General features: G+C 45.9%; 1 protein-coding gene across 4 annotated transcripts in view; it reads left to right on the top strand.

Annotated features, from left to right (window-relative positions):
* The window catches only part of orc4 (origin recognition complex subunit 4), a 113,291-nt gene that overhangs the window by 11,757 nt on the left and 87,135 nt on the right, over positions 1 to 14,399 (top strand). For all 4 annotated transcript variants that reach the window (XM_033024715.1, XM_033024716.1, XM_033024717.1 and 1 more), the window contains exon 3: positions 12,826 to 12,899. In XM_033024715.1, coding sequence (XP_032880606.1) covers positions 12,826 to 12,899 — 74 coding nt within the window. The remainder of the gene's footprint in view (positions 1 to 12,825; positions 12,900 to 14,399) is intronic.

The raw sequence follows: 14,399 nt of genomic DNA, 5'->3' as shown, positions 1-14,399 counted from the left end.
GGAGAGCAGGGAAGGAGAGCAGGGACTACCTGAAATTGAAGAACAATACAATACAATCAGTTCATACCGCTGGGGTATAAACTGCCCAAGCTAAATATGAGGTGCTGCTCCTCCAATTTACGGTGGGCCTCAGTCCTGGGCCTCGCCATGAAGGAGGCCCAGGACAGAAAGGTCGGATTCGGAATGGGAGGGGAAGTTGAAGTGATCAGGTTGGTTATTGCGAACCGAGCGGAGGTGTTGGGCGAAGCGTTTGCCAAGCCTACGCTTGGTCTCACCGATGTAGAGCAGCTGACACATAGAGCAGCGGATGCAATAGATGAGGTTGGAGGAGGTGCAGGTGAACCTCTGTTGCACCTGAAAAGACTGCTTTGGTACTTGAATTGAGTCAAGGGGGTAGATAAAGCGACATGTGTAGCATTTCCTGCAGTTGCAAGAGAAAGTGCCAGGAGAGGGGGTGGTTTGGGTGGGAAGGGACGAATTGACCAGGGAGTTACGGAGGGAACGGTCTCTGCGGAAAGCCGACAGGGGAGGAGATGGGAAGATGTGGCCAATGGTGGGATCCCGTTGGTCGATAAAAAAGCTGGAGAAAATCAGCGGGTGAGGCAGCATCTATGGAGCGAAGGAATAGGTGATTTTTCGGATCGATACCCTTCTTCAGACTAATGTCGGGGGGGGGGGGGGTGTGGAAAAAGGGAGAGGCAGAGACAGTAGGCTGTGGGAGAGCTTGGAATGGGAGGGGAAGGAGGGAGAAAGCAAGGACTACCTGAAATTGGTGAAGCCAATGTTCATACCGCTAGGGTGTAAACTACCCAATCAACATATGAGGTGCTGTTCCTCCAATTTGCAGTGGGCCTCACTTTGGCCATGGAGGAGGCCCAGGACAGAAATGTCGGATTTGGAATGGGAGGGGGAGTTGAAGTGCTGAGCCACCGGGAGATCAGGTTGGTTATTGCGAACTGAGTGCAGGTGCTGTGTGAAGCGATCGCCAAGCCTGCGCTTGGTCTCACCAAGGTTGATCATACGCTGAATAATCCAACCACATTTTTGTTTGGGTGTGGAAAGAAATAATAGAAATTGTATTCATTGCGACGTGTAAAAAGAGTTGAGATACTGTATATATATTATAATGTTGCTGCATGTCATTGTGGTATATATGTGTTGATTGGTGAATATGTTTAGTTTGTGACTTTATTTAAAGCAGAAATAATATGTGAATGCTTCATTGAACATAATTCTGACTGGTAACTACACACTTCGTCCGTGCACGCGTCATGCAAGCCGTCTTAAATGACCACCTAAACTGTCATTTGGCAACCTAAAAACCTGCCTAGGTAGCCCGACTGGCATCAGAGAAAAAAAGTTAAGTGAGAGCCCTGAGATGTTTTCACTAGTGAGAGAATCACGAACAATGAGGCATAGCTGCAATGTAAGGGGCTGGTTATTTAAAACTGGTGCATAGAACTTTATTCTGAAGTTTGTAAATCTCTGGAAATCTCAGCACCTAATGATGATGGAGGCCAGTTCATTAGATAAATTTAAGATGGAGATAGATCAATATTTGAAGGATTGAGGTTGTGGGGAACTGGCATAAAAGAAGAGGTGGGATCTACATAGATTAGCTATAATCATATGTGTCTTTTTATCATAAGCCATTTCGGTATTCCGACAGCTCATGCACAGGTCATGGGTCACACGGGATAAACACTTTCGGTGGCCATGCCGCTGCATGGATGCAGACCTGCATCTCGTCCCTAACCAGCAGCCGCTGGACCATCCCCGTCCCCTCCCGAATGTCCTGTCCAGGGGGCGGCACCGGGCCGGCGGAAGCCGGACGGGAGCGGCGGAGAAGGGTGAGGCGGTTGGGATGGATGGGAGCGGGTATTTCCACGAGCGCAAGGAACAAATGACCTAAAGTTTGCGTTGAGTGAACTGAGTGTTCTTCATGTCCTCGCCATACACCGCGCGTTTTGTGAGAGTGGTTGGATCCCAGCTTCAGCTCAACCAACGTCGGGCACATTATCCGGACAGGTGGCGGGATCAGTGGCTGAAGTGAGGCATCGGTGATGCTCTGGAATCCTGGTCGTCCACTGCCGAGCAGCGGGGTCGAGGAGGCAGCGCTCGACCTGGGGAGTAGAGGTGTCAGTTCTTCCAGCGGCGAGCGGAGAGGCACCAGCTACCGCGGGCTGCTCACCTGTCCGGCGCTGACTCCTCGATCCTGGGATTCAACCACTCTCACAAAACGCCGGTGTACAACGAGGACGGTAAGAACACTCAGTTCACTCATCGCAAACTTTAGGTCATTTGTTCCTTGGTCCCGCGGAAATCACCACGAGACGAGGGGGTTCTGAAGTTGCATTCTCTCGATTGAGGACATTTTCTCAACTCTCCTCGAAGCAACGAGCCATGGCTTTATCAGTGGTTGTCTGTCTCCCTGAAACCTCTCTCCCCCACCTCTCACCGTCTCTCACTGTCTCCCACTCGTATCTGCCCCTTCTCTCTTGCTGTTGCACCCCGCTCTCTCCCGCTACCAGGCACCCCTTTCGCTTTTTTTATTCTCAAATTACCTTTGAAAAATCCCATGATTCCTTGCGTTTTTCGGAATACCGAACAGTATTGATGGCAAGTTTCTGAAAATGACATCAGAATACACAAATACATTTTGGGTAACGGGTTGTTGCGTGGTGTCCACCAGTGACCTGGTTGGCACAGTAAGTACACATATTTCTTATTCCTTTCTATGTTTATGAATACCACATGGAACAATAACATTGCAAACACAATTTCCACCATTTACCTGATCATGTAGTAGAATACTGCATCCACCTGAGTGGACACCGCAACGCGCGTTATACATCATACACACAAACGTACGTTGCGGTGGACACTAAAAAAAATGTTTGTTTTGGTGTCCCAGTGAAAAGCAAGCATTTTCACCGATGCGATCTAAATGGTACATTACCTTATGAATCTGAGCGACATCGATGGCCGATGATTCGTCAGATCATTTGATTTGAGCTGATTTTTTTGTAAGTAAAATGTCCATAACGGTCGTTGCGGAGCTTCCCAAAGTTGACACTAAGGAATGAAGTTAGCGACTTGGTCCGTACAAAAGATGAACAATAGACAGTGTTGCCAAATTGAAGATTGGCTCAGTTTCTTAGTTTTGATGACCAATTTATGTCAAAAAACATTTTTTTTTAAGTTCGGGAAATATATCGTAAACGGTCGATGCATTTTTGACACCACGATGTTTTTGATATATTAAATTGCAAAATAAGAAAAAATAATTAACTCACCCAATGATCGCTACTACCATAGGATACCTCGTTGGGTGTTTGAAAAGCGTTAGAGGTTTTTGAGCCTCCGTGGTGTAACTTACGGAGGTACCGACCCCGATAACGGACGTTGTGACAATGGACACCAAGCACAACGACCATTACGGGATCTTTACTGTACTGTATTACCTTAATGTTACTGTATTTTTCTCCTAGTATAGGTAAAGATATTTCCCTAGACCATTATCAAAACGTATATGTATGAGGGGCCATATGAAGTTTATTTATGAATTAAATATTAATGACTAAATGTGGCAGAGTTTTTAATGAAACACTATTGGTGTCCAAAATGGTGGGAAAACTATGAAAATTTGTCTATTATGAAAAAAGCTTTTTTACTTTTGGTCTTGAAGTTATCTAAGTTATATCTGCTATTTATAAGGTTTCATGTGTTGGGTAGATTTTTGTTAAGAACGGTGTATTGATGTAAAAAAGTGAATACTAATCTTGTTCGTCAAAAACTCCCCAGTATTGTAAAAAGATACATATTGAATGGTGAGGTAGGCTTGAGAGGCCTGGTGACCTACTCCTACTCCTAATTAACTTATGTTCTAGTGTCTGACCACCAGAGTAACAAACAGTCCACCCAGAGTAACAAACAGCCAATATAAAGTAAAAATCCTGTTTTTGCTTGACTCCTGACAATATAAATCCCGACAATATAAAGTAAAAATCCTGGATCCTGTTTGTTGATTTTAGCTCTGCATTCAACAACATTGTGCCAGAGCTACTTTCCGAGTTGACTGTGCCTGAACCCCTCTGTCAGTGGATCACCAACTTCCTGACAGACAGGAAGCAGCATGTGTGGCTGGGAAAGCACATCTCGGACCCACAAACACTCAGCATAGGAGCACCGCAAGGCTGCGTACTCTCGCCTCTCCTCTATTCTCTCCACACCAACGACTGCACCTCCACAGCCACCTCTGTCAAGCTTCGCAAGTTTGCAGACGACACAACCCTGATTGGACTGATCCAGGATGGGGAGGAATCTGCCTACAGACAGGAAGTGCCACAGATGGCGTCCTGGTGCCGTAGCACCAACCTAGAGCCCAATGCTCTTAAGACAGTGGAATTGATTGTAGACTTTAGGAGAGCTCCCCCTCCCCTCACTCCACTCACCATCAACAACACCACAGTCACATCTGTGGAGTCTTTTAAGTTCCTGTGAACCTTCATCTCCAGGGACCTTAAGTGGGGGGCTACCATCGACTCCACAGTCAAAAAGGCACAGCAGAGGATGTACTTCCTGCGGCAGCTGAGGAAGCACAATCTGCCACAGGTAATGGTGGTCCAATTCTACACGGCCATCGTAGAGTCTGTTCTCACCTTCTCCATCATGGTCTGGTTTGGCTCCGCCACCAAGCACGACACCTGGAGGCGAATCGTCCGATCAGCAGAGAAGATTATTGGCTGCAACCTTCCCTCCATAGATGAACTGTACACTGCAAGGGCCAGGTAGCGAGCGGGCAAGATCATCTCTGACCCCTCTCACCTTGGCCACAAACTCTTTCAACCACTTCCCTCTGGAAGGCGACTATGGACTGTCAAAGCTGCCACAGCCAGACATAAAAACAGTTTTTATCCACGAGTAGTTGCTCTACTCAACAGCCAAAAATCTGTAGCCTCCCTTTGATCTGGTATTTTGTTGGTTCACATGCTTGATCAATGGTGTTTTATCATGAATGTCTAATTATTATTAATGTTTAGTGTTTTCTGAGTCATTTGTAACTGTCACTGTATGTCATGTTGTTACTTGTGAGCGGAGCACCAAGGGAAATTCCTTGTATGTGAATACTTGGCCAATAAACTTACTTACTTACTTACTTACTTAAAATAGAATATGCTAGAATATTTGGCAGTTCAGAAAGCATCTTTTTGAGAGACACAATGAAATGCAGATGCTGGAACTGAAGCAAAACACAGTGTTGGAGGAACTGCTGGAGGACGAGTCAAGCAGTGTCTGTGGAGGGAATGGGCAGGCGATGTTTCGGGTCAGAACCCCTTTGCCAACCTAAAACTTCAGCTGTGCATTCACTCCACCAATGCTGCGTGAACCACCGAGTTCTTCCGTCACATTGTTTTTTGATCTTATTATGAGAAACTGATTTAATGTTTTGGGGCAATTATCTTTTGTGTGAACTAGGCACGGGGGCCAGTGGTAGAGTTGCTGCTTTACACCGAATGCAGCGCAGGAGACCCGGGTTCGATCCCGACTACGGGTGCTGTCGGTGCGGAGTTTGTACGTTCTCCCTGTGACCTGCGTAGGTTTTCTCTGAGATCTTCGGTTTTCTCCCACACGCCAAAGACGTACAGGTTTGTAGGTTAATTGGCTTGGTAAATGTAAAAAATGTCCCTAGTGTGTGTAGGATAGTGTTAATTTGCAGGGATCGCTGGTCGGAGTGGACCCGATGTGCCGAAGGGCCTGTTTCCACGCTGTATCTCTAAACTAAACTAGGCAAAGTCAGAAAACATATTTTTAAGTGACAGATAAGAAAGAGTGGCAATCAAGAGTGATATGATACTGCTGGTGATATCACTGGCTGAAAGATTGATGGCTTGCTATCTAGTTTTTCTGGTTGAGGTGAATAGAAGGAGATGAATAATGTTGGAGGACAAAGGAAGAAAAAATAATGAAATAAGGAACTGCCGTTGCTGGTTTACAATAAAACACGGAGTAATTCATCGTGTCAGACTGCAAATCAGGCTGGAAGTTTGAGATACACTGCAGTTGCATGAAATATGAAATAAAAGCTTTTTCCTGAAATACTAAGAAGATTAAATTTAATTCTCAGTTACACGATCAAATTTAAATAAATTAAAAATTGGTAGTAAAATTGTGGGAAAGAAGTACTTCCCATGATCTCTGAGCCAAGTGTCTGTCTGATAGTTGGACTTGGAGAAAGTAAACTAGTTGTAACAAAATTCTTAAATATATGTTGCATTACTTGATTTTGATTGAATGGAAATAATCCAAGTAACCAATGCTTTGTTTTATGTAGAAGAAGGAACTTTATTTTATGTATAAGATGAGTGGTATGTTATTTTAGAGTTTGAGAAAGGACCCCTGGCACTCAGTTTTTTGATATTAGTAGCATGCCACTCCTAGTGGCGGCACGCCACTCCTAGTGGCGGCGCGGTTCTGGCTGCAGCGGCTCTCCGGCAGTCCTGTTTGTTTTGTGTTTTTTGGGTTGTTTATTTTCGTTTTGGTTAGTCTAGTTTTGGTTTTTAGTTTCTGTTTGGGGGGGGGGGGTTGAAACGGGGCTTGCTGTCTCTCCCTGCGGGGGAATGCGACTTTTATGTCGTATTCCCCTTCTCTGCCTCCGTCTGCGCTGAGGCCTAATGGCGGAGCTGGCGACCTCGAGGCTCAGGAGGCAGAGCCCGCCAGGACTCGCACTGAGCTCGCTCCCGTGAGGACGGCCCGGCTCGGGGCTGGAACAGGGCTTCCGTGAGGGGCTGTGACGCTACCGTGAGGACGGCCGGCCCGAGGAAGGAACGGTGCGCCCGTCGGAGTGGCCGCGCTCGGGGAGGTACGGCGTTCCCAGCCCGAGGGAGGAGCGGTGCCCGGTCGGGGCGGCCCAGCCCGAGGGAGAAGCGGCGCCCAGTCGGGGCGGCCCAGCCCGAGGGAGGAGCGGTGCCCGGTCGGGGCGGCCCAGCCCGAGGGAGGAGCGGCGCCCAGTCGGGGCGGCCCAGCCCGAGGGAGGAGCGGCGCCCGGTCGGGGCGGCCCAGCCCGAGGCTGAGACGGTAACGGCACTCATGTGAGGGCGATCCGGCTCGGGGCTGGAACGATGCTCCGGTGGCTTGCACGGTGTTCTGGCGGCGGTGGCCTGAGTCCGGGTTTCGGCCGCGGGCCAGCGGCTGCGTCAGCAGGACTGGTGAGCGGCAGCTTCGACCACCCCGGGCCGCGGTGTTTGAGCCGCGGGACAGGTTTTAACATCGCCCGGGGGGTATCGCCTCAGCGCAGAAGGAGAAGAGGAGGGAAGAGACTGGAGACCTAAGACTTTTGCCTCCATCACAGTGAGGAGATGTTGGGTGGACTCACTGTGGTGGATGTTAATATGTGTTTATTGTTGTTTTTTATTGTATTGTATTGTATGTATGACTGCTTCAATTTCGTTCAGACTTCGGTCTGAATGACAATAAAAGGCTATAATAATAATAATAATAATAATAATAATAATAATAATAATATAATAATAATAATAATAATAATAATGCTGCAACCATTAGTAAATTTTAGATCTCAGCTAGATCCTCGGTGCAGAGGTCTGGTTATCCTGCAGAGGAATGGGTGAAAAGAAAATTGTATATATTCAGCACCTGTCATAATTTTGATATCCCGAAAAATGTTAATGCAATAAAATATTTTTAAATGTTATCACTTTTATATTTCAGAAGAGGTAAACTTAAAATTATGTAATTTTTCTCATTTTGATGCGTGGTCTACTCCAGGAGTGACCCTGGAGGTCACTTCTGCTCATCTTTGAATTAAAGACAAGCAATCAACTTGTCCACCTCAAGGAGTAGAAGTAGTCTTGATTTAACACTCACCTTAAAGACAGCCCTGCCAACGATGCTTCAACACGAGTGTTAATTTAGATTCTTGATATCACCCCTACAGAATAGGACACAAATCCACACTTCCGACTGAGCAGACAGTGCCACCAATGGAGTATTGATATACAATGACAAAGTTACTTTTTGTTGCAGGATTTTCAAAAATAACGATTTTTTTAATAACTAAGTTTTTCTTTTTTACAAGCTAAATTACTACATTGTTTAATAGAGTATCATTGCAAAAGTATCTATGGATCGATTGCTTGTTAATTTCAAATGACCACCAATGGCAAAAGTAGCAGCTATGTTTTAATTTGAGTTTTGGTTTAGAGGTACAGCGTGGAGACAGACCTTTTGGCCCACTGAGACCGCCCTGACCAATGATCACCCATTTACTGTGCACATTCTTAAGGGACAATGGTGTATAATTATCGCGAAGGGGTTAGATGGAAACAGCTTTATTTTTTCTGTTTGTTAATTTTCGAAGTAACTTCAGTGGTTCCTTCATTCCCAATCAAAATCACCTGCCAATTCAGGCTGTGTACTAGGTTTAGGTTTATTATTGTCAATGTGAATGAATACTCAACATTACCACGCGTGGCAGGGTGCCATGATCTGTCCAGTGGATTATTGAGAGCTGACTTTTAGAAACATATAAAATTATAAAAGGACTGGACAAGCTAGATGCAGGAAAAAATTTCCCAATGTGGGGCGAGTCCAGAACCAGGGGCCACAGTCTTAGAATAAAGGGGAGGTCATTTAAGACTGAGGTGAGAAAAACCTTTTTCACCCAGAGAATTGTGAATTTATGGAATTCCCTGCCATAGGCGGAGGCCAAGTCGCTGGATGGATTTAAGAGAGAGTTAGATAGAGCTCTAGGGGCTAGTGGAGTCAATGGATTTGGGGAGAAGGCAGGCACGGGTTATTGATAGGGACGATCAGCCATGATCACAATGAATGGTGGTGCTGGCTCGAAGGGCCGAATGGCCTCCTGCACCTATTTTCTATGTTTCTATGTGACTAGCACAGAATTTCCTAACTGCAAATTTTGTCTAACAAATGACATCTCATGTAGATATTACAATGGATATTGCACATGAGCTTTCAAAAATGCATTCAATGAAGTATCCCATACCAAAGTTGTTTAGAAAGTGGAAGCATCCAGTTTGGGTGAGTGTTAACTTGAGCATGCTACTTGCTGAAGGAATGGAAGTCTTCAGGGAATAGCTGAAAAATAGCTGGCAAGGTTACTTCCTGGTTTGTTCTTCTCTTCTCCTCTCAGATACTTTCACCTGCAACCACAAAAAGGGCAACACCTGTCCCTCGCCTCCATTCAGGTACCCAAACAGCCTTTCCTGGTGAGACAGAGGTTTACATGCACCCCTTGATGTACATCCTGTTGCTCTTGATGTACATCCTCTACATCAGTGAGATCAAGTGTAGACTAGATGAATGCTTTTTCAAACATTTGCACTCTGCCCGGCAGGGCTAGCTGGAGCTCCTGGTTGTGAGCCACTTTAATTCCCCTGGACGTTCCCATACTGACATGTCGGCATTCAGTTTCCCCCATTGGCACGGTGAGGCCTTGCACAAACTGGAGAAACAGCAAATCACATTCTGCTTGGGTAGCCTATTCAAAGTATTCAAAGGTTTATATTAGTCACATTCACATACACCGAGGTGTAATGAAGTGAAATGCTTTTTGCCATTTTGCAGTACACAAAAGAATACAGACATAACACCAATGAGAGTCTTAAACACAAAGAACATCCCCCCACAATGGCTCCCACCATGAGGGAAGGCACAAAGTCCAGTCCCCAACCCCAGTTCACCCATAGTCGGGCCTATTGAGGCCTCCACAGTTGCCTCTACGGAGGCCCGATGTTCCTGGCCGTTCTCGCCGGGTGGTGGTGCTCCGGCGTCGGGAGAGTCCTCACAGCGGCATGGGAACCATGGAACGGCCGCTTCCGTACTGGAGGCCGCGGCTTCCGAAGCCGACAAGGCTGCGCCGGATGGAGCTCCACAACTGGCGATCTCGTGGCGAGATCCCAGGCTCCCGGTGTAAAGTTCGGCGCCGCCACCCGCAGCTGGCCGCTCCACAGTCCCGCAGCTCCGCGATGTTGTTCCCGGCGGTCTCAGCTCACCGGAGCTCCAGCGCGGCGACCGAGGCAAGGCATCGCCCGCTCCACGATAGCGCTCCAGCGCTGTGCCGCCGCCGAAGCCGAGGTTCTGGCGGTCTGCGACAGGAAACGCCGCTCCAGGCCCGCTGGTAGGCCGCGAGGACGGGTCGAAGCTGTAGCCCGGAGAAAAGCTGCCTCTCCGACCAGGTAGGGACCCTGAAAGGCAGTTTCCCCCTTCCCCCCCACCCCCCACACAAAAAAGTCTAGACCTCCAAACAAAACACTTAACTAACTAAAAATAAAAATAAAACGGTGAAAAGACAGACAACTGGCATGGACCGCCAGAACCTCGGCTTCGGCGGCGGCACAGCGCTGGAGCGCTATCGTCTGTAGGGGGCGCTGCTCTGGCAGCAGCCATGTCATGCAGCTCGTCAGTTTTTCAACCTTTGTTTTATTTATTTAGTATGTTTTAAAGTTTGTATTTAATGTTTCTTTGTGTGTTTTATGTGGGGGGTGGTGTGGGGGGGTAAGGGGAAACCGCTTCGGTCGCCTCCTCCATGGAGAGGCGACTTTTTCCAGGTCGCCTCCCCCGTGGCCTAACATCAAGGATCGACGCGGCCTTTCCCGGAGACGCGCCCGGGGCTTCAGCGGCGGGTGCAGCGTGGACTCTCGTTGTGGAGCGGGTGAGCCCTTGCTGGGGCTCGCTAGAGGGGAGCGCTCCGTTTCGCTGACCCGGGGCAGCCGGCAGCCTGAAGTCGCAGCCGCTCCAGCTGGTGCGGCGTCTACAGCCCGGGATCTCACGTTGGGGACCCGGGGGAAGAAGAAGCCATCACTGCCGGCCCGCGGCCGACTTCTACCGCGGGGCCGGCATGGACTTACCATCACCCCTGGAGGGGAGCTTCGACCGCCGGCCCTGCAGTCTACGGTGCTTCTGGCTGCGGCGGGGACTTTAAATCTTGACCGCCGGCCTGCGGCCTACAACAACTTAAAGCCGCGGTCTCCGGTGAGGAAGAGCCGATCCTGGACTGACTCTGGACTCTGGTCCTGACCACGGGGGGGAAATGGAGGAGGACTGGCCAAATTTTGTGCCTTCCACCACAGTGATGAATGCTGTGGTGGATGTTTGTGTTACAGTTTTATTGTGGTTGTGTGTTCTTTATTATTGTATCGCTGCAGACAACCCAAATTTCCACCAGCCTGGCTGTGTGGCAATAAATTATATCTAATCTAATCTATCTAACAAGGGCATGGACATATGAATTCTCCAAGTTTAGATAACCTTCCAACTCCTCCTGTCACATACACTTTCCTTCTATTTCTCCCCAACGTGTGGGGGGACACGTTGGGGAGAAATAGAAGGAAAGTGTATGTGACACCCAATCTCCTGCTCATCACACACCCTTACTCCCTCTAGGTCTCTCCCTACGTTTAGTTCCTCACCTTCCTTTCTTATCTGATTTCCCACATTACAAGTCTTTGTTTTCTCCACTTATCTCCAGCCTTTGTGACCATCTCCACCCTTCTATTCCCTCACCTGACTCGCCTATTAATCAACTCCTTCCTTACCTGTCTCTTGCCAGTTCCTACCCTCACCTCTTTTTTTATTAGTTATCTCTCTGCTACTCCAGTCTTGAAGAGTCCCAACATGAAACATCCTTTGTCCATTACCACAGGTACAGCTGGACCTGCTAAGTTCTTCCAGCCACTTATTTTTTTGCTCAAGGAAACTTTCTCCTGATTCTGATCTCATGTACTCCTCCACTGATGAATTAATGGTTGTCCACGTTGAACAATACTTGGAGAAAGCATTAAAAAAGAGTCAGAGAACGAAATGTACACTGGATGAATGGCTTCCATGTCAATCATCAGAATTGATTTTACAGCACCATCACTGACTGAGCTGGAAAGTTCTGAAGGATGTAGCTGACTATTCGGGTCTTTGGCAATTATGTGAACGAATTGACTATGAAAAAATATTTGATAGATTTGTCAAATTCTGATGATTTCCATTTCATAAATCCATTTTGACTGTCCAATCCTGTTATTATTTTCCAAAGGCCTATTATAGTTTCCTTAATTTTGAAATTTAATTTATAATGTTAGTATTACTCCCATAGTGATATGTCATTTTTAAACATCGCCAGCAATAAAAACAATATAAACTCCACACTTATGGGAAGATTGATCAATGTAATGTTTTAGGATAAGCTTCACAGGAAAACTTAGATTTTGACCAAGACTGGGGATGGCTCTGCAGCATTTTACCAGGAGTGTGACTGGATAATTAAAATGGCTTTTTAAAATAAGGAATCTGGAGTAGAGAATGATGAACAGAAGGTGTTAAGGCAATGCTTGGGAGAACTCTTAATATCAAAGCATGGTGCTAAGATCAGGCTTCCCGTGCATGCCTCAAAAAACATGTTAACTGATTGGAAGCAGCCCTAAGAAACAATGTACAAATTCCCATCTCCTTTAAATTGATTCTACCTGCCATTTAATTTCAAAATGATCAGTAAAATTATTCTTGTTTGAAGGAATTCTCTCTCTTTCCAAAACTTTATTTGTTGTCCTTTTTTCTTGCCAGCAATAGCACATCACCAGTAATGCCTTGGTTTCCAATATTCTTGTCACCACTCCAAAAATGAGGAACTCTTTCATTTAAAATTGTCCATTTTCCAATAAGCATTGGTAACCACTTGCATCTCAATTAAGTGCAAATAAAGCAAAATAGGTTTTGTTTTCCATAAAATAAAAAAGATATGTTCAGTGCTGGTTATTTATAGTGTGATTACCTGATGTTACATTTAATTTACAGGTTCACATGATATTGAGAACACGATTCTGCCACCATCTCCCTGGTAAACCATTTGGAGTAGAAACTCAATACAAGTAAGTGATATATTAATCAACAGGCAGACAAAAATGCTGGAGAAACTCAGCGGGTCAGGCAGCATCTATGGAGTGAAGGAATAGGTGACGTTTCGGGTCGAGACCCTTCTTCAGACTGATGTGGGGGCGGGAAGAAGAAAGGAAGAGGTGGAGACTAGGCTGTGGGAGAGCTGGGAAGGGGAGGGGAAGGAGGGAGAAAGCAAGGACTACCTGAAATTGGTTCACATTAACCAACCTGATCTCGTGGCTCAGCACTTCAACTCCCCATCCCATTCTGAATCCAGTCAGTAGTCTGTTGCTGCGATGGAGATGATGAGATCTAGAAATGGTGTGGAGATGTCGGAAATGGTCCAGGTGAATTTGAGTGCCGGATGAAAATTAGTCCAGATGAATTCTCCCTCCGTCCCCTCCCCTTTCCCAGCTCTCCCACAAGCCTGTCTCCGCCTCTTCCTTTCTCCCCCCCCCCCCCGACATCAGTCTGAAGAAGTCTAACACATTAATCATTACAAATTATCAAAAAATATTTCCCAAATCATCTTTAGAGACATTATTAATGTTAATGTAACGATGCCTGAGATTTGACTACAGCAATAAAACATTTTAATGGTTTAAATGGGTCCAGATTTCACTCAGAAGTTTAAGCAATTTACCATATTTTAATTTATCCTAAATAGGATGGTCTTACAAAAGAAAGTTTCATGAAATAAAGACTTATGCTCTTCCAATTTTGTTTGATCATGCATTAACATTTTGTAGTTTGTGTGCTGGGCATCTAAATCTTTGGACCACCATAGTCACTAGGCCCCACACAATTTAGAAAATATTCTTATTATTCCTTCACTGACCCAAGGTGCATTGACCTGCCTTTCTCTGCATTCTCATGGATTTGCCAAGTTCCTACTCTCATTTCCTCATTCTATTTTGCCTTTTAACAAATTCATTCACAAAGAAAAAATCTCTTAATACAGACAATTTAGCATCTCAAAAGGAAATCCCCTAATGCACTCTTGTGACAAATCAAGTTTATTTTCAAATGCCCAAGTATGGTGAGGAGCAAATATAAGAAAAATCTTGTTTGCAGCTGCATTATAGGTACATAGACTTGGGCACCACATCCAAACATACATTATACAGTGCCCTCCATAATGTTTGGGACAAAGACCCATCATTTATTTATTTGCCTCTGTACTCCACAATTTGAGATTTCTAATAGGAAAAAAAATTACGTGGTTAAAGTGCACTTTGTTAGATTTTATTAAAGGCATTTTTATACATTTTGGTTTCACCATGTGAAGATTACAGCAGTGTTTATACATAATCCCCCCATTTCAGAGCACCAAAATGTTTGGGACACAGCAATGTCATGTAAATGAAAGTAGTCATGCTTAGTATTTTGTTGCATAGCCTTTGCATGCAATGACTGCTTGAAGTCTGCGATTCATGGTCATCACCAGTTGCTGGGTGTCTTCTCTGGTGATGCTCTGCCAGGTCTGTATTGCA

The sequence above is a fragment of the Amblyraja radiata genome, chromosome 7 (assembly GCF_010909765.2).
Source record: "Amblyraja radiata isolate CabotCenter1 chromosome 7, sAmbRad1.1.pri, whole genome shotgun sequence".
NCBI classification, from domain to species: domain Eukaryota; kingdom Metazoa; phylum Chordata; class Chondrichthyes; order Rajiformes; family Rajidae; genus Amblyraja; species Amblyraja radiata.
This window is presented reverse-complemented; position numbering and strand designations above follow the sequence as displayed.